This window comes from Ceratotherium simum, chromosome 31, assembly GCF_057802395.1.
Source record: "Ceratotherium simum simum isolate JZ-2026a chromosome 31, ASM5780239v1, whole genome shotgun sequence".
NCBI classification, from domain to species: Eukaryota; Metazoa; Chordata; class Mammalia; order Perissodactyla; family Rhinocerotidae; genus Ceratotherium; species Ceratotherium simum.
In genome coordinates this window covers 6,499,126-6,518,729 of record NC_141930.1, presented here as the reverse complement: position 1 = coordinate 6,518,729, position 19,604 = coordinate 6,499,126, and the positions used below count along the sequence as shown (strand labels likewise).

General features: G+C 39.7%; 1 protein-coding gene across 2 annotated transcripts; it reads right to left on the bottom strand.

The window, feature by feature from the left end:
• Window positions 1-240: 240 nt before the first annotated feature.
• IMPA1 (inositol monophosphatase 1) lies at window positions 241-19,588 on the bottom strand. 2 transcript variants are annotated; one of them, XM_014784989.2, is made up of 9 exons: window positions 19,494-19,588; window positions 16,478-16,595; window positions 15,963-16,096; window positions 14,062-14,166; window positions 12,223-12,268; window positions 9,818-9,926; window positions 8,311-8,419; window positions 2,941-3,092; window positions 241-2,090 (listed from the first exon to the last, which is right to left on the bottom strand). In XM_014784989.2, exons 2-9 carry the CDS (start codon window positions 16,538-16,540, stop codon window positions 1,975-1,977), a joined length of 834 nt encoding a protein of 277 aa, XP_014640475.2. In that variant the 5' UTR covers window positions 16,541-16,595; window positions 19,494-19,588; the 3' UTR covers window positions 241-1,974. The 2 variants fall into 2 exon arrangements, with proteins under 2 accessions (XP_014640475.2, XP_087276522.1); XM_087420396.1 differs by lacking the exon at window positions 19,494-19,588 and adding an exon at window positions 19,009-19,280.
• Between the last annotated feature and the right edge of the window lie 16 nt (window positions 19,589-19,604).

The window sequence follows — 19,604 nt, the reverse complement described above, 5'->3', positions numbered from 1 at the left end:
CAATGTCTAAAGAAATTTCAGCCACAAAACATCTAACTGCATTTAGAATAAAAATGATGAAAAAAAGCTACCTACTGAAAAATTATTTTAAAAGTCTTTAGAAAACTTGGGAGAACTATAGGCAAAAAACAAGAACATACATTCAATTACAAGTGCAAGTATCAAATATTTATACCTCAACACAAAACTCCTAAAAATAGTTTAAACTACAAATTTTAATAACATAAATAGCAATTATACTTTTAATTTAAAATTTTATTCATGATAATCTCAATTAAAATAAACTTAATTGCAAAAACAACCTGTCTTGAAATAATACAGTATGAGATGTTTTTACTGCACATGACCAACAGTGCAAATCCAGTGATTATAATACTCAAATCTTAGTATCATATGCATTTAATGTATTGGATGCACACAACAATAAAATAACCCCTGACCCTGGAGACTTTATGATGCACTTTTCATTTCATCAAATACAAGGCTCACATGAGCCTATGACAAAACATAATAGTCTGTTCACTTCCAAGGAGCAAGGCTAAGCAATAAATTAATCTTTTAAAAATATCTATGAACCAGAACAATTTTCTTTTTGAGTTTGATAAGCCAGAGACTATTAAGGAATATTTAAGGGCTGAACAGAATCCAGTGGCAACAAAGCTAAATAAGGAAGAAACAAATAGTTCAATATTAACAGTACAGTATATTTGCAGGTTCTAGGTTTCCTGGGCACAACCGGACCAGTCTGAACACCTTTAAAACATAAATCCTGAATTTAGTAAAACGTTTTACTGAGGGACCAGCCTGGTGGTGTAGTGGTTAAGTTTGCGCACTCTGCTTTGGCGGCCCAGGGTTCACCGGTTCGGATCCTGGGCGTGGACCTATGCACCACTCATCAACCCATGCTGCTGAGGCCGCATCCCACATAGAGCAACGAGAAGGATGTACAACCAGGACATACAACTATCTCCTGGAGCTTTGGGGAGAAAAAAGGAAAAAAGGAGGAAGATTGGCAACAGATGTTAGCTCAGGGCCAATCTTCCTCAAAATAAAAAAAAAATTTTACTGTATCTAATTATATCAGACACCTGATGAGGGTGCTTTTTTGAAACAGTTCCTTTGCTTTTACATAGGGACTTTAAAGGAATCCAAACAAATACTGTAACGCAGTGTTTTGAAAAATATATCAACTGCAGAAATGCCCACAATTAGGAATGATATCTGGCGGTAGAGTAATTGAAATGGTAAGGTTATATGAAATGTTAGAAGGAATGGTAATGTGAAAGATGAAAAGGATGACTAGATAATTTTTATTTCAAAACCTGAAGTAAAACTACAGACAGTGAGCTCATTACTTTATGTGTCTGTTATAACTAGGAACTGCTACCCTCTAAACAGTCATTCTTTCAATGCTTACTTTTGGATTGTCTATGTTGGACAAGTCCTGTGTTAAGTGCTATGTGTCCACTGATGAACACAACCAGGTTCTTTGCAAACAAAGAAACCTTGGTCTAGGAAATACTCGTTATATTCTTACAAATTTAATCAAATATGGCTTTTGGCACTACAGAGAAAATTTTTTCCAAAAAGTTAACTTTCTAATTAAGAATGCTTATGTGTATAAATTGTAAGTCAAAACTTCAGAGGCTCATATATACTTAGAAACGCTACATTGCTAACTGACTGTCTCAGTTGATGACACCGATCTCATGAACTGCCTGTGTATTTTTCCCAAAGTACATTCTTCCGTGCAAAATTTTTTTAAAGCAATAAAACAAACATTTCATCTATTTTTTCATATCTAGTTTAGTAAAATATAAAACAAGTTGCAATTTTTTAATCTGGACATCAATGACAATTTAAACCAATTATATTATACATCTGAAACAGGTGTCCTAAATTTTGTAACCCCATCAGTGCATCAGCAAAACCTGGGGAGATGCAACTGTGATTGAACATATGAGTCTGCTGTAATTAATCTTCATCGTCTCTTTGAAAAGGTAATATCTGAATTTCTTTGGCTATCCTTTCTGCTAATGTTTTACTACTCGCAGCAATTATTCTTCGTGACATCAAATCAAACGGTCCACCTAAAATCAAACCAGATATGGGAAACGATTATATCTTGTACAAAAATAATTTCTTTAAACCAGTATAGCAATATGTACTATGGTCAATCATAACACTTTAATACTTTCAGTTATCTTTTAAACTCTGTCACATACCATAATGTTTAAGACTTGGCAATATATACATGAGTTCCTAAGCATTTATTTTAGTAATATTACACCAGTTTTGGATGGATGTGGGGTCTCAATCATACGAATCAGAAAATTGTCATCTTTTTCTATGTCTTCCTTTTATTTCTTCTTTTTATTACCCGTCTACCTCTTTAATGTCTGGGAATCTGTGGACTGGAAATTTGACTCCAATGCATTTTCATACCACTTTCCTTCCCAGTTCCTTATTTCTTTCTTGTCTTTCTCCCAGATCACTGGATGAATTCTTTCAACCCAGGCTCATCCTTCACTTTTAAAAATTTCACCATCAGTACAAAGAAAGTATTTAAGCTCTCTAGGCCCAAGGCAGAAAGTGATGGTGGAGGAAGTCCACCGTCAACCACCACCACGGTCACCATTCCAAGGGCTCTCGGTACAACTCTCAGATTCATGACCTTCTAGACTTTTTCTGTAGCCTCTCAAGAGCTCCCGACACTCACATTTGCAGAGGCCAAGCCACTTATCATCACTCCCACACTACCATTAGTGTCTTATACTTGCCTCTATCTCCTAATGTTTATTTTGATTTTTCAGAAAATTACATGGCTTGTTTTGCCCTTAAAAGTTGAAGCATAACATATATCAAACATTAAAAGAAAACAGCCATATAGGGAGGAAAGTTCAACTAAGAGAAAAATGCTCTCCTGTCTCATCCTTTTACCTGTTACATCCAGGAGCACTCCACCAGCTTCAGTAACGATAATGCCAGCTCCCGCCATGTCCCAGCAGTGAATGCCCATTTCGTAGTACGCGTCCGCAACGCCGGCCGCAACGAGGCACATGTTAACAGCTGCTGTCCCAACACCTCGGATCCTAACAGTAACATTTACAAATAAGACTGGAAAAAACCATTCTTTCAAAGAAGGTATTCCTCCTTAACTTCAGTTTAGGTGTTGACTGAGATAATTTGAACCAATCCAGACAATAAATGTAAAAACAAGCCGTTTTTAAAATAAAAATTTTAAAATAAAAATACCTAAAATCTAATTATCATGGTGCACTACATAATTAATCCTCACAAAGCAATCATTTAATAAGGTAAACATTAAAACAATGATATTTTCAGGGGGAAAAAAAGGAAGAAAATGCAATAATTCTAGTATAATGGCAAGCACGTATATTCATATTTGTGTAAACCCAGGGACCACAGCCTTATAATACAGGTAGTCTCTAGGAGGGGTAAAATCCACTAATGGTCACTCCCACTGCATGCGGTCAGTACCCGTGACTAAAGGGACAGCAGCAGGCCTGGCTCTGTTTAGACCTGGCTTGCCTGATAAGAGATTTCAGGTTTGCCTTCTCACAGCACCTCTTCCTTGGAAATACACCAAGTAAGGTAAGTCTGGACACTACCTGACAGCTGTTACAGTAATAACTGATGCAGGGAGGAATCATCAATAAATGCCAAAATGAACCAGCAAAAGATCGATATTGACAGTGTCAAAGTATCTTCCCCTCTTTGAAGTAGATACATGATAACTACAATGGGAAAGACAGCATCTCCACAATGGTCTGCCGCTACCAAGTGATCAAAGATACCACCACCAATGACAGGACAAAAGTATCATGTGCCTCCTGATACAATCCACTGAGAAAGACACAACATCACTTCTGGGGCATTCCTGCCAAAAACACATCCCCTAAATCTAATCATGAGGAAACCAGACAAACCCAGAACAAGAGACACACTACAAAATAACCAGACAAACCCCAAACAGGACACGAACTACGAAATAACTAGACAAACCCAAAACGAGAGACACTACAAAATAACTGGCCTACGTTTTTCAAAAATGTCAAGGTCATAAAAGATAAAGACTAAGCAACTGCTCCAGATTAAAGGAAATTGATAAGAAATGAAAACTAAACGCAATAAATGTTCTTGGATTGGTTCTTGGGTCTGATTTTTTCAAAATTTGAATAGATCACTATATTAGGTAATGTATCAATGTTAATTTCCTGATTTTTATAATTGTACTGTGGTTATGTTAGAAAATGTCCCTTTTATGAAAGAAACACACACTGAAGTGTTTAAGAGAAAGGGGTCATCATGTCCGCAAGTTACTTGCAAATGGTTTTTACTCAAACTACTTTTGTAATTGTTTAAACCTCCGAAAACAAGGCAGTGAGATCTGCTCAATGAGACCCTTCACAGTTCATTTTTAAAGAAACAATGGGAAATTAATGACGAATGATTTTATACCTAAAGAATAAAAAACTATTGCACCTGAGTACATCCTTCATGCCAAAGCAATTTTTTAAAAAAAGGATTAGAATCACATGATGCCTTTAATTTCAAATATGTTTTACTGCCTATGTTCTTACTGCACGTCAAATTTAAGAACGAACTAGCAACTGCAATAAATCTCCACGATGTTTGACTGCTTTCCAAATACATAAAACCAAATTAACTTTAGTGGATTTTTTAGTTTATAAATGGTATTATTTTCCCCCTTTTCAGATGGGATATGTGATAGTTCATATCTCAGGTTATAGAAAGCAATTACGAAAATCTTTCACAAATAATCCCTTGGTTTTCTATTCAGAGATAGAATCCTAGGCTGGAAGAAAAATAACGATACCTACTGGCAAGACTTCTGTCTACTTCTAATAATATCATGGGCTCTCGGCAAGCGTTCTGGCAGTCAGGACAGCATATTCCTTTATGGACAAATGTTACCAAAGAGAGCACTTAATTACCCAACAACAGAGGCTGTGGTCTAGATTTTGCATATGTGTTGTGAATCCTATCTTAGTCTAATCCTCCCAGAGGGCCAGTTTGGTATAGAGTAAAAAGGACTATCTTCGGTATCACAAAGATTTGAGGTTGCTCAGCTGCTTAAAAACTGTAATTTTGAAAAGTTTCTTCTTCAAGTTTTAGTGCTCTTGGCATCAGAACGGGGATTCCAATTTACCCTGGACCACTGCTGTAACGATTATAGAGGACAGATGTAAAGCATCTAGCAGAGGGCATACAAAAGGGCCTCGATATACAGAGTAGCTTTGTTTATGATGAAATTATTCCCTAAACCATGATGCCAGAAAACATATAAGTAAACAGACACTGCATGCATTTCATCTAAATGAATCCCCAAACTTAAACAAAGGAAATGGCCCCATAATGATGCCTCATAGATGTCATTTCCTAACTAGGAACCTAGAAGACTGTCTCTACTTGTTTAAGGCATTCACTCACATCAGGTGTGAATGAAGCTCTTTAGCTTCATTTTGTTCTGTATGAGTAACCCTTCTGAATTCACAATGAAATACTGAAGAATCAGCTCAATGCAAAAGATCAGGACAAATCAATAAATCAGTACTCTCCTTGGTAACGTTTTCCTGGTTAGACTTTCGAAAAGATCCTGAAATAAAGGTTACTGTTTACTTTTTACTTCAGTCAACGGAAAAATAAAAGGTTAAAGTTGTAAAGCGCTTGCAGCTCTTTTATGGCTAACATCATCATTTTATTGCCCAAATTTAAGTCCACGCTTCAAAAGAGGACACTGTAGCCGCTGGCTTTTTTAATCATCCTGTTCTCCCCTCAAGGACACCATTCTGGGAGCTTCCATAGCTACTTGACAGCGACTCTTCTCTTTCACTTAGTCATTACTACATAGATCACAGATTTATAGCCTAGAATTGTAGTTTGTACAACGGCCAAACTATACATTAAGCGTCTGACTCCCAAAAGAGAAGTCTAATCCGGGAGAAAGAGAAACAGTCTGGAAGCCAGGGCGCCAGTCACCCTGCCCTCTAGCTGCGTGACCTCAGGCAGCCACCTCACCTCTCTGGCTCTCAGTCAGCTCACCCACAAACCAGGCTGGACTGTGAGACGGGGAGACCTGAGAAGAGGACTACAAGCACTTTATAAAGCCAAATGGAAAACTAAGACGAAAAGGTGGCATCCTGGGTTGAAGAATATGTAATAATGATATGTTCTGGCAAAGTAGAAATAACGCAACTTAGAAAACAGGACGAAGAGAGAGAAAAAGGGAAAAGTAGAGTAAAATCACTGACTGTTATACAGGCAACGGGCGGAAGCCAAACAATTCTGCAACCTTTAGAGACAGTAAATAGTTAAGCAAGAAAAGAGAGTATTAGGGGCATTATAAAAAGTTTTAATAGCAAAGAAACGCACTAGAATAAAATTTAACCTTTCATAAATACGCAAAGAAAAGAAGCAGAGGACACTCACAAATAAACACAGCAACTACAACACAACACACACAGTAATTACAACATAAGGTAACAGCACAGAATTGAGACCACACAGTCACGACAACAAACGCATAGGCCTAACTTTGTTATTAAAAGAAAAACATTTTCAAATTGATTATAAGTAAAACTGCACATTATGCTGCATTCAAGCAACACACTGAAAATGCAGTGATTCACAAGGGCTAAAAACAAGAGTGGACAGATTCACCAGGCAAATGGAAACAGTAAGAAAGCAGGGATTGCAATTCTGATGTCAAAGTAGACTGCAAGTCCAAAAGCATGAAATGAGACACAGGCTACTGTATGATGTTAAAATTACACAAGAAGGTCTAACAGCTATGAAGAGGCATCAAATAACACAGCTTCCACCTACATAAAATAACAGCTACAAGTGTTACAAGGAGCAATACAGAGAAACACACTCATAATAGAAGACTTGACCATCACTCTCAGTATGAGACAGATCAAATAGACAAAAAAATAAACATCATAAGGTAGATCTTTGGCTATATATCAAATACTACATCCTGATAACAGAGAATATATTTTTTTTCAGTGTATATAGAACTTTCACAAAAAGTGATCATGTACTAAGGCACAAAGAAAACATTAGTAGGTCCCGTAAGGTAGATTTATTACAATGTAATGAAACTACAAATTAAAAATTAAATTAAAAAAAAAATTTCCTTGTGGAAATTTAAGAACACAACCCTTGGGTGAAAGGGGAAATACAAACAACACAAATGGAAATTACAGATTTTGTGAAAAATAATTATAATGCAAACACTACATATCAGAATCTATGGGATACGTTTAAAGCAGTAGTCATAAAAAATTCATCACCTAAATATTTATATCAATAAAAATCAAAGAATAAAAATAAATAAATTCTCTACTCAAAACAAAAAGAACAAAATGAATCAGAAGAAAGCACAAGGATGAAAACAATAAGAGAGAGAAGAAAAAAACAGTCGATCAGATTAATAAATCAAAATCCTGGTTCTCTGAAAAAACTAAAATAGAAAAACCACTAAGTAATTTAATCAAGATTTAAAAAAAGAAGAAAGCACAAATACACAAAACAAGAAGTGACAAGAGGGAAATAACTACCAATACAGAGAAACAAGAAATAAATTATAAGAGTCTACCTTTCATCCCTCTATACAAATAATTTGAAAATTTAGAGGAAGTGGGTAATTTCTTAGGCCGTGGTAATATTCCAGATCAAAGGTGGCTAAAGAGACTTGACACCTAAATGTAAGCCCTGACCCTAGGCTGAATCTTGCACTGGAAAGAAAATGCTACAAAAGATAGTATTAGATCAACTGACAAAACTGAATATGGATGGTAGATTAGATATTATGAAGTCAGTAATGTACTAAGGCTATGGAAGAGAATCTCCCTCTTCTTAGGAAATAACAAACTGAAATATTTGGGAGCAAAGTTCCATTAACATAAGTAATTTACCCTAAAACAGTTTAGGGAAGAAAAGGTGTGCATGTACGTACATACACACACACATACACACACACACACACAGAAGGAATGATAAAATGATAAAGCAAATGGGCTAAAATGTTAACAATAGGTGAACCTGAGTAAAGGGTATATTATTGTTTTTTTGTATTATTTTATTTCTGTAAATTTTGTTAAGCTTAAAATTATTTTCAAATAAAAGTTTTTAACATTACAAAATTAGAATTATGGTACTGATCCCATGTCTATTAATAAAAAATTTCATTTCTAAAGGAAAATTCATTCCTTAAAATATTTACATTATCTGGAAATTTAGGGGGAAATGAAAAGGGCTTACCCATGAATGGGAATGCAAAGAAGCTTTTCCATATTAGACAGAATAATTCTTACAGTCTCTGGTGTTCTGGAAGAGCCCAACTCTGTCACCAAGAGTGATTTGGTAATATCTAAAAGAAAATGTTTTAAATAATCACTACAGTTTAATAATAAGAATTCCAGTAAAAAACCTGACACTTGTAATTCAGAATAAAATAGGACATTTTTATCCCTCTTCTTAGTTGTATCACATTTGTTTCCTTCTAAGCCTTTAAATATTAAAGTCCTGGTAAATTTATTATCCCTAAGTGGTTGTTTTATAATCATCAAAAAAAGTCTAGCTTCTTAGATAATCCCCCAAAAGGTGCAGAATATAACCAATTTCTCTGCATGCATGATATCATTAGTGGGAAATAAGTAAATACCTTAAATATTTAAAAGTGGAATTTAGAAATTAAATGCAATAAATAATTTATATATAGATTTGAAATAAAAGTTAAAATTAAGTGGTAGTTCTCTTATCTGACCTCCATTTACTAACCTGACAGATTATCCAATGCTGCCCACTCCTTCTTCGAAACCTCTTGACTAAATTCCTGACACACTCAACTCTCTCGGCTAACAGGCTACTCTCTAGAACACTCTCCACTTCATCTCCTCCCACCAGTTGAGAAGCATGCTTACCAGCTGGTTCTGAACATGTTTACAACTGCTGTACTTCTTCTAATTATCACGCAATTTAATTAAATATTATGCAAAGTGAAAAAAATTATAAAAATGGAAAGGGTTGTTTCTATGAACGCTACCACATTCCTTCAATTCTAAAATGCACGTCTTTACACATTAATGTCTTGAAAATTAGGATGCAACTTCCAATCTCTGGGGTCTTCCAGTCCAATAAAAAGGAAGTGAAATAAAAATCTGTTCTCAAACTAAGTTTTTGAGGAGAAAAATTATAAAGTGTAGGAGGATTCTGAATTGAGGTTGTTTTGCAAGTATCTTGAAGTTCTTGCTGCACTTAGAATCTGAAAAGCAAACTATGGGAAATGTTGGACACGGGGTATGGAAGAAAGGGGACTCCAACCTCAACCAGCTGTCACACAGAGAGACTTAAAATGCCAATCACGTATATGCATCATTTTTCATGATTTCCGACTTCAACAAACTTTTTTTTTTCAGGTTTACTGCCTAATAACTGGTCCCAGTGGCATCAGATCAGAGGAATTCTACAAAGAATCTGAGACGCAGTGGTTGCCATAACAGACCGTGAGCTCCACGAGGGCAGGGAGCCACGGCCCTTTCCCCAGCACCGAGCAAGCCGCGGGGCCTGCAGTGCTGTTTGCTAGGTGCCCCTGCCTCCCTGCTTCCATCATCACATCCCAGACTGCGGTGGAAATAAAAAGTGCAGAGAAAATAAACACAACTTATGAGTCACTCAACACCTGGAGAACTCCACAGGTTAACATTCAAAAACAATAAAATATGAGTACCTAACATCAATCACACCCAAGATCAGAGGATAAACCTACCTTCCTGCTGTGAAACCCGCAGCTGCTGACCGTTACAGAAGGCCCCCTTCCCTTTCCGGCCGGTGTACATCTTATCCTCCACACAGCTGTACACAACCCCAAATTCCATCTGCAGAAGGAAAGCAAGTTTCCCTTACCAAATCTGAGTGCTTTTCTTCATGAAATCAATACCTTTTCTGTGAGGGTAACGGGAAAATCTCGAATACTGACTAATAATGTTTTCAAATGGCTAACCTGTGAGATACTTAAAAACGCTAATTTCCAGCTTAATCAGAGGAAAGGGGTCCTCAGACTCGAATCCCCGGCTCCCATGCCACCACTTCTCAACTTAAGTGCACCCACCCTGACCTCTCTCCCTCTCGCCTCAGAGGAGGACAGATCCCTCCTATTTTCTAAGGCGAATCCTTCCTCCCGAGTTATGATTCCTACCCTCTCACACTTCTCGGAAAACTGGCTCCGTCAACTGGCCCCTCTTCTCTTGGATATCAATTCTGGTACCTTCTCACTAAATTTCTCCCTCCCTTACAAAACCTTCAGAATGTTACCTTCTCCTTCTTCCTTCACTGCCAGAGAGCAGTCTACACTTTGCATCTCCTCTTTTCCTCTTAATACATTACAATTTGGCTTCTGCCTTGACCAAGCATTCTTCTAAAACTTCCTGCAAAGAGATCACTGCTGCACTCTTAGGGGCCAGATGCCTTCTCTGAAGAAGTGTCGACTGCTGGCCGCCATGGTGCTTCTCCACCACGCAATCCAGTACCTCCATGTTCACGGCAGTGCTCTCAGGCATCCGACCTTGCTCATTAATCTGTCTTGGAGTCACTTTTTTTAGGAGCTTCTTCTCTGCCTAACACTTAAAAGGTGTGTACCTCAGGGTTTTCTCATTCTTCCGTCTCCCTTTTAGCTCTCTATATTCTCACAGGTTTGTTCTTTGCAGTCCACAAATTCAACTACCCCCTCTAACTGCGGCTCCCATCACCCCCGTCACCATAGGTAAGATCGTGTGCTTCAGAGCCCAGTCTCTCGAAACCTCAACCAAAAGGGCCAAAATCACTCACTGCCTGACCATGCCTCAGTTCTTCCCCGTAAGTCTCCTCCTTCAAATTTTACCTTGAATGTACTTCCTGATTTTGGCATTTCCTCGGCTATTCTCACTGCCCCATCTTAGGTCAGATTCACTGGCCTCTCAGGTATAAGCTCTTCATTGCTGGAATTATCTGTCACTCTGCACTTAAAAAGCTCTACTGGTTTCCCACCACCTCAAAACAGAACCTAAACGTTCCGGCATGGATAGGCACACTCTCACAAAAGACCACAACTAACTTAGCTCATCGATTCTGCTCCTGCCACTTCCAGAGCTCCACTCACGACGACCATCTCACTGTCCCCTCACACATCACGCTCTTCTCCAAGCTGTTCTTTTTAATTAAAATGCTTTCCTTTCCTTCTTTATTTGGCAAACCCTTAATTTTCTAAGACCCAACTCATATGACCAAATTCTAAGACCTCCTCTGTTGTGAAGATTTCCCCAACCCACTCTTGGCAGAATTGGTCCCACCCTCTTCATGTTCTCACAGTATTTTTTTCCATAGTTCCACCACATGTTATCTTTATCTGTTCACACATCTAACCTCTGCACTGAACTGGGAGCTCAATGGCAGGGACGGCACAGAGCCCAGGGCTGATTACAGGCTAAATGCTCACTTACCTCCTTTTGGATCTTCTCACTGATTAACACAACCCTATGCCTAAGATTTCATTTGCACTAATTTGCGTTTTTATTTTCAGAGATTTCTTAACTCTTTTGTGTACATGCTGATCAAATATATGACAAGCTCCTTGAAGACAGGTATGTAAGATGTTAATAAATATCATTAATTGTTTGACCAAACAGCCAAACAACAAGGAAATGCAACAGCTAGAGATTATACTCTCTTGGGTTTTAGATACAGCCAGTATTGGGTTTCTGAACATACTCTGCATTTTCCAGCCATGCTATGGCCCCACCACTACACTTCCTGGTCTTTCAATGCCCCCCTTCACCAACACCTATTAAAGCGTTCTTAGCTCAAATCTTAGCTCTTCCATTAAGTATGTTAGATCACATGTCAATTCCCAGCACATCTGACTCTATCACATATATAATGGTAATTAAGTACTGAATTATATTTCAGTTACTTGTATGTATTTTTTTCCTTATAACTCTTGCTTCTCAGAAAACATTACATTTTCTTCACTGGAAAAAGTATCATGATAATTTTAACAGTCCTGTAGCTTATTTCAAAATAATGCAGCTATATAAATTGAATATAGAGACAAACCTAAATTTATTATGGAGACACGTTTACTCTTTCTCAGAAAATGAGAGCAAGGCATTTTACCAACCATAAATTTAAACAACATACCTTTTTATTTACAACAAATCCAATTGAAACAGCTACAAAAGGAAATCTTTAAAGGAAAAAACACACAAATTTACCAAGATAGAACTTATTTTCAATGTTTTATTCATAATATAATTGCTTACAAAATTTTTCATAGAAACAGTCTCATCCCTCCTCCCCCAGTGTGCATAGTATGCAATCCTTTGTGTAAACAATGGGGATAGGGGGCAGGTAGGATATATAGACATATATACACAGGATGCTTCTACAGGCACAAAACATCTCTGCACGGATTCACAAGAAACTGACAACATGGTCACCTCCAGAGATGGGTCCTGAGAAACTGGGGTCAGAAGTGGGAAGGACACTTTGCACTGCATGCCATTTTATATCTTTTGAATGTCGAATACCACTAACATAGTAACTATGTAAAATATTTTTTTCAAAAATTAAAAATTAAAAAAAAAAACATTTTTGGGGCCAGCCCAGTGGCGTAGCCGTTAAGTTCGCGCACTCTGCTTCAGCAGCCCGGGGTTCGCAGGTTCGGATCCCGGGCGCAGACTGACATGCCACTTGTCAAGCCGTGCTGTGGCAGCGTCCCATATAAAATGGAGGAAGACGGGCAAGGATGTTAGCCCAGGGCCAATCTTCCTCACAAAAAAACAAAACAAAACAAAACAGAAACATTTTTAATTGATCATGGTTAAAAAGAAAAGTCTCTTTTCTTTGGTTATTTCTCCCACAGCCAGGACTTATAAACACAGGTATTAAATTGTACAGAATACATTGTTACTTGTCTCGAGTCTAACATCAAACTTGGAGCTTCGCATCTGAAAAGTAAAGTGTTAGCCACATTATTGCTACCGCTGCATGACAGTTTGAACACAGAGGTTGTAATTTCTGACTCAGAAGAGAATCAAGGTGAAGAAAACAGACAAAATGGGTTCACGTAACTACTGAAAAGAAAAACTTTTAAAAATATTTAAGAGTTTTTATTTTAACAAAAATGGGATCGTACTATACACACTGTATTATAATCTTCTCTGTGTTACAATATATCATGAGCATCTTTCCACATTGACATTCTATCAGATATAGATTCTAAATCTTAGCTTTATAGACTTTAACAATTCTCTAGTAGTAAAGATATCTACAGCTACGTGGCAACTTGAAATGTAACACCTTGGTGTAATCCCACTAAATTAGGCGGCTGATTTTAACTCTCACTGGCAACTTCATCAGGCTTTCTTCTAGTGTATATACTTATGAGTTATAGACTTACTCTGTGCCAGGCACTAAACAAGTTCTTATATAAACGTACTACTCATTGAGTCCCAACAACAGACAATTCTAAGAGGCAGGTACCATTAATATGCCCATTTTACAGATGAGAAAAGAACAACAAAACTAAGGTTTAGAAAGATTAAGTAACTCGCCCGAGGTCACAAAGCCTACAAAAAAGCCCGCAGATTCAAGCCCAAGTCTGCTGATCCTAAAACCGATGCTCTTTTTAACAGTTCTTCTCCTGGATTGAACCCATTCTATATAGACAACACGCCAGTATGGACCCCATTAGTTCCTCAACTGATCTCAGGGCAGCAGTGTTGCCTGTCTACATGTTTACACGGCGCCAACACTGAGAGAAAGAATGGCGAACAGGGCACTTCGCTGGACAAGACAAGTCCACAACATTAGCATTTCACCACCTCTTCCATATCTAACGAAAATTCTGCACAACACATTTTATTCCACAAACTACACAATTCTCCAAAGTACATATGTTTGTGAACAGAGTACTCTAAGTGTCCATTCACTTAATACACACACAGTAATTACAATACTAAAATTTTAAAAACATACCTATGTACAAAGTTAGTTGTTCCATCAATAGGGTCAATGATCCACGTAGGGTTGTCGGTTAAGACACTTTTTTCCCCAGCTGCCACAGATTCCTCACCAATGAAACTGAAAGCAAGAACGACAAACTTCGAATCTTTACACTGCTTTCAACAATTTTAAAATCTTAACATTTCCTTAGCTAGAGCGTCTACTATAAAACATAACAAAAGGCTACACATCACACTTTTCTATTGTCGTTCCTTTTTCCTTCAGACTGATGGAAGTGAGAAAGCTTTATTTCCCCCAGAGCAAAGTCATGTGAAAAATAACAGAATTCAGAACTCTCAGATGCAATACCAGGAGAAGTGAAGGCACACGCAAGTGTGTGCACACACATCTGAAAAGGGCATTTGTTGCAGATGAGAACTTATTAAGGAAATGTGGTTTTAAGACCAAGTCCACAAATTCGCTCATACTCCTCTCTTCAAGAGGTAGGGCCTAACAACCCTTACCTTGAGTGTGAATTTGGACTTAGTGACTCGTTTCTAACCAACAAAACAAAGCAGAAGCGACAGTGGGCAATTTTGAAGACTCGCTCACAAAATGGCACTGTGGTTTCCATCTTATTCACTCTATTTCTCCCTCTCTCCCCTGACCTCTCTTGGTCTCGGAGAAGCCAGCCACCATGTAATGAGCTGCTGTGTGGAGAGGCCCAGCTGGCAAGGAACCAAGGGAAGCCACCAGCAGACAAGCCATGAGGAGTGAAGTCACCAACAATCACATATGTGAACAGATCCGCCGGCCCCAGCTGAGCCTTGAGACGAGCGCAGCCCTGACCAATGGTTTGACTGTAACTCTGTGAAATCCCGGCCAGAACTATGCAGCCAAACCACTCCCATATTCCTGACCCCAGAAAACTCCGAGATAATAAGTGTTTGTTGTCTAGAGCTGCTAAATTTTTAGGGTAATTTGCTAGGCAGCAATAAATAATATAGAGAACGTTATATAAGTCAATGAGAAAGCAAATCACCCACCAAAATGACTGTGTCTACGTGCCTTCCTAACACACGCTGTGCAGTAAATCTCAGGGGAGTTCAGTAATGGTGTCTGAGTTCACTGGTTTTCTTCTTTCCTTTCCTACTTTCTTTTTCATTTCCTTTATTCAATACTGAACTGTCCTAATAATCATTATCATGACTTTCTTTTACCTTGGCTATAAATCTTTTTATTGAGAGGCGCAGCCGTAAACATTTTTTCTACTCAATGGCTAAAACACCAGTAAAGGCCAATGGCATGACCAAGAAGCAGGGAGTGACAGTGTTGAAGCTCTAAAATGATGACAATGTTTTTTGCTATATTTCTGTGCCTATAAGAGGGCTCTGATCTAGTATTTTCTTTCAAGCTCCCTAAAGCTACCACCACTCTCCCACATAAACGAGTCTGCAATAGAGAGAAGAAAACTGAACTTCTAAATCATGCCTATGGCAGACATTGGTCACATTAGCTTCCTAGCACCCAAACTCTCCTCCTACTATGAAGGAGTCCACATATCCCCTACTCACTGCTCCCTGGCAGCCTGAGCGTGCAAAATCACCTGAGCTCAGCAAGCAGATATGCCTGCCCTGGATCTGTACTCTTGAACTAATGAGGTAAAGATACCCAAAGCCAGCAGAGTCAAGAGTGAGGCTACTGACCGCATCAGAAGCAACGGCTCCTGAGGCATCTAGCTCTGCCCTCCCCCCTGGTCCCTGCCCGAGCCCTGCTCTCGGGGCTCCTGAGATGCCTGATACCCTCCAAATAAAGTCCCTGTTCAACTTAAGCTAACTGAAGTCAATTTCTACATCAAGAATCAAAATTTGCATCTAGTATATTGACTCCAAACTAGGTTTTATTTTATCAAGTGAAACAGAAATAAGAAATACCTGTGAGATGGATACTTCTCCTTTATAGAAGAGATAAGCATTTTTTCAATTTTTTGGTCAGTAGCAGTTACCAAATCAGCTGGAGAACTTTTAATCATAACATTCATTTCATTTTTCAGGGCGTCACGAACCACCTAAAAAGATTTTTTGGTAAGCAAACAGAAAAAGCATTAGTCATTTTAAATCAAACCAAAAGATGAGACGTAGAAATGGTTTAAAACATTCCATCTGTCGTAAATGATATTCTTAAAATTTTCTTACCACGTAGTATATAAAATAAGCCTTTAGTGGTTATGACTTTCTAGGTACAAAACCATACAATCTTACATCCTATTTCAGATTCACAACTGTCATCAAAAAGTTTAATGACATAAAATCAGAGTAATCTCTCCACTTAAAGTGTTGGGTAAAATGAAACCATATGCAGATTAATCAAAATACATGTTTCACTGGACAAGACAGCCACACGCTGCTCACATGCATCGCATTACGGCGGGCAAGATTTCAGCTCATACCTCTCCAGCTTGTCTTGCTAGTGTCACTGCATAGTCCATGCACTCCTGCCAAGGGTCAGCCATCTTCTGAACAGACTTAACACACACCAGGACAAAGCAGGTACAAATCGCTGAAAGTCTTAATTACAGAACAGTTAGTTCACAAAAACACCTCAATTAGCAAAATACTGTCATTCATGATTCACCCTCTTCCTGATTCTGGAGTTCAATTTTTTTCAAGATTTACTCATAGGTCTATTAAAAAACATTTTCTACCTAAATTTCCTCACTTCTATTGTAGAAACATTTTCATGACAAAAAATATTCTACGGAAGTGTCTCCCAAAGGGCCCACATCATATCACATTTGAAAAAACAACACTGGTTTGGGGCATGGGGAAGAAAGGACACAAGAAATATTTTAAAAGATAAGTGCGTGTTTGGGTGCAGAATGAAGCAAAAATAAGAGAAAGAACACTGGGATACTGGAATTAAAGAAACTGAAGGCAAGGAGAGAGGCACACGTACTAGGTGAATGTCAAGCAGTTGAATGCTTTACACATGCGAATTTTTTTTGAAATGAGGTTGTAAAGATAAAGAACTTAAGTTCAGAGATGATACATAATGTGCCCAAGGTTATAAGACAGATGACACAGAATTTGAACTCAATTCTGATTTTAAAGTCCACTGCTCTTTCTATTATAAGATTCTGAGGAAAGAAAATGCCAAGATTAAAAAAAATAATAAAGAAAAAAGAAATTTATTTCCCTGAGTTTCAGAGAGGGGGAAAAAAAACAACGCATTTTTGTCTTCTGAACTTTCCAGCTTTCCACTGACTTCTGAACAGAGACTAAAATAACCTACCACTGGCTTGACCACACTCTAATAATGTACCTGGGACAGGGAAGCTTTTTAAGCTGTTAGACTCAGAAAAATATGGCATCGTTTATAAAGCAACCCCATTTTGGCACCTTTATAACAGAATAACTGACACAGAGTTCCACCTTGAAGATTACTCAGAAATCCCTCCCACGGTGCTCACAGTATAGGAAGGGGGAGAGGAGGGGAGGGAGGGCAAAGGACAGATACAGCGAGCTGTTTCTGATACCGGCATTTAAAAACATTTAAAAAGGAAGCCGCCTTTTGAGTTACAGAAATAACTGTTTCAAGTGCCTCAAGAGTTGTTCCCAAACTATTTTTTTCATTCTTACTCCCATTCCTCTCTTCTAGGCTTAACAGGACTAGATGTTCTCACGACACGTCTGCTTTCTCGCCGGAGACTTTGCTCAAGCCACGCCTACCTCCACCTTCTAACAGCACTTGATACAACTCCTACCAATTCTTCAAGGGCCATCTCAAAAGCTGCCCTTTCTTCTAGGAATTCTCCACCCAGAAGCCATTGTTTGTTTAATCACTCAATAGCTATTTGTGGAATACCTATTACATGATGCACACGCATCATGATGAGGAAAAAGAGGCCCATTCTCACTTACTGTCTAGTGGGGAGTCAAGTATTAATCAAAAAACTCACAGACTACAAGCCAAATCACAAATGTAATAAAGGCTAAGGAGGACAACTGCAACGGGAAGCAGATAACAGGGGAGCTCTGCCGAGGTCTTAGGGATCAGGTGAGGTTTCCCTGAGGACACAAATCAACCAAGATCTGAAGGACAAGTGAACAGGCATTAACTCACTCAACGCAGGATGCCTGGAACATGAAGAGTAATTGAGGGGCCTAAGAGTGACAGCTCAGAGATCCAGGGAAAAAGGCGAGAGACAAAACCGGGGAGATAGTGGGGATCATCTGGTGCAGGGCTTAAAGAGAAGATCTGAGAGTCATATGGGTTGGAGGGTGGAGTGGAGAGGGGAGAGTAGGTGTGGGTATTAGATAGGGGGGTAGATGGCTTAGGAGATTTAGATTTAGGATGCAGTAGTCTGGGAAAGACCTCATGGTTGACTTGTTGGCTTAAACCTTGCCCGTTGGGGGAGGGTGGCAGGTAGAGACGTTGAGAGAACCAAGAGAAGAGATATTTGGTTTGGGAGGTCAAGTTGGGGGGACTTAGCAACAGACTGGGTATGGGGTATGAGGGAGAGGCAGAGTTCAATGATGCCCAGATTTCTCACTTGGGCAAGTGAATGAATAATGGTGACATCTACTGAAGTGGAACAACAGAACAGAGTCAAGTTTGGGATTTGGGGAGGAGGTGGGGAGATCCAGAGTTTAATTAGTTGAGGATGAGGGGCCTTCGTGAAACAAAAGGAGATGTCGATGAAGCAAGTAAATATAGAGATCTTGAGCTCAGAGGAGAGGTATGGCCTGCAGACATAAATGTATGTCATGCGAATAGGCAGCAAGTGAGTCTTGAGGCTGAATGACATTCCTTAAGAGGGAACACGCAGTGAGAAGCTCGGAGGACACCCTGGCCTGGAAGACCCCATAAAACTCTGCACATTACTCTTGGGGCCCCCCCGCAACGTCCGCCTCACATTCAGGTCATCTGTGTGCATGCCTTATCTTCCCAACCAGTTTGAAGGGGGCATATTTTATTCACCTTCATTTTCCTAAAAACACAAACACCTGGGACGTTTCCAACTGTGTCCGTCCTAGTCACGCCCTTCCTGCGGTGGGGACCGTGCCACCCTCCTCTGTGCCTGTCCCCGGCAGCCCGACCGCGACAGCAGGGATCCGGGGCTGCCAGTGGGACCAGGTGACGCTGGGAATATTCCAGGTCTCTCTCAGCTTCTCCGGCATCGGCAAAATGACAAAGGGGGGATCACTCTCCAGAAGCTGCCGCACGGGCTCAGGGAGGTCGCGTGGGCGAAACCGCTACAGCACGTGGGGACTGTCCCCGGTGTCACCCGGCGGCGGGGCTCAGCATGACGGCGCCCCCACCGCGGCCTCCGCCCCCGGGCGCCCACCCGCACCGCCGACCGCGCCCACCCACGGCGGCCGCCCGCGGGGAGGGGCCGCCCAGGCCCGCAGCGCCCGCCGAGCCCGCGCGCGGGCGGCGTGGGGTCCCGGAAACGCAGGTCTCACCTCGGGCTGCAGGGCGCCCGGCTCGCTGGACAACCCGCGGGACCCGCGGCTCCGCGCTTCCGCAGGGAGCTGGGCACGTCCGGACAGGAAGTCCCGCCGCGCCCCGCCCAC

Excerpts from the sequence above, each read along its gene's own strand:
- IMPA1 (XM_014784989.2), bottom strand. The coding sequence starts at position 16,540 with ATGGCTGACCCTTGGCAGGAGTGCATGGACTATGCAGTGACACTAGCA. Across the intron at positions 16,097-16,477 it reads TAGCAAGACAAGCTGGAGAG|GTGGTTCGTGACGCCCTGAA; the intron begins GTATGAGCTGAA and ends AAATCTTTTTAG. Across the intron at positions 8,420-9,817 it reads GCGGGTTTCACAGCAGGAAG|ATATTACCAAATCACTCTTG; the intron begins GTAGGTTTATCC and ends ATTTTCTTTTAG.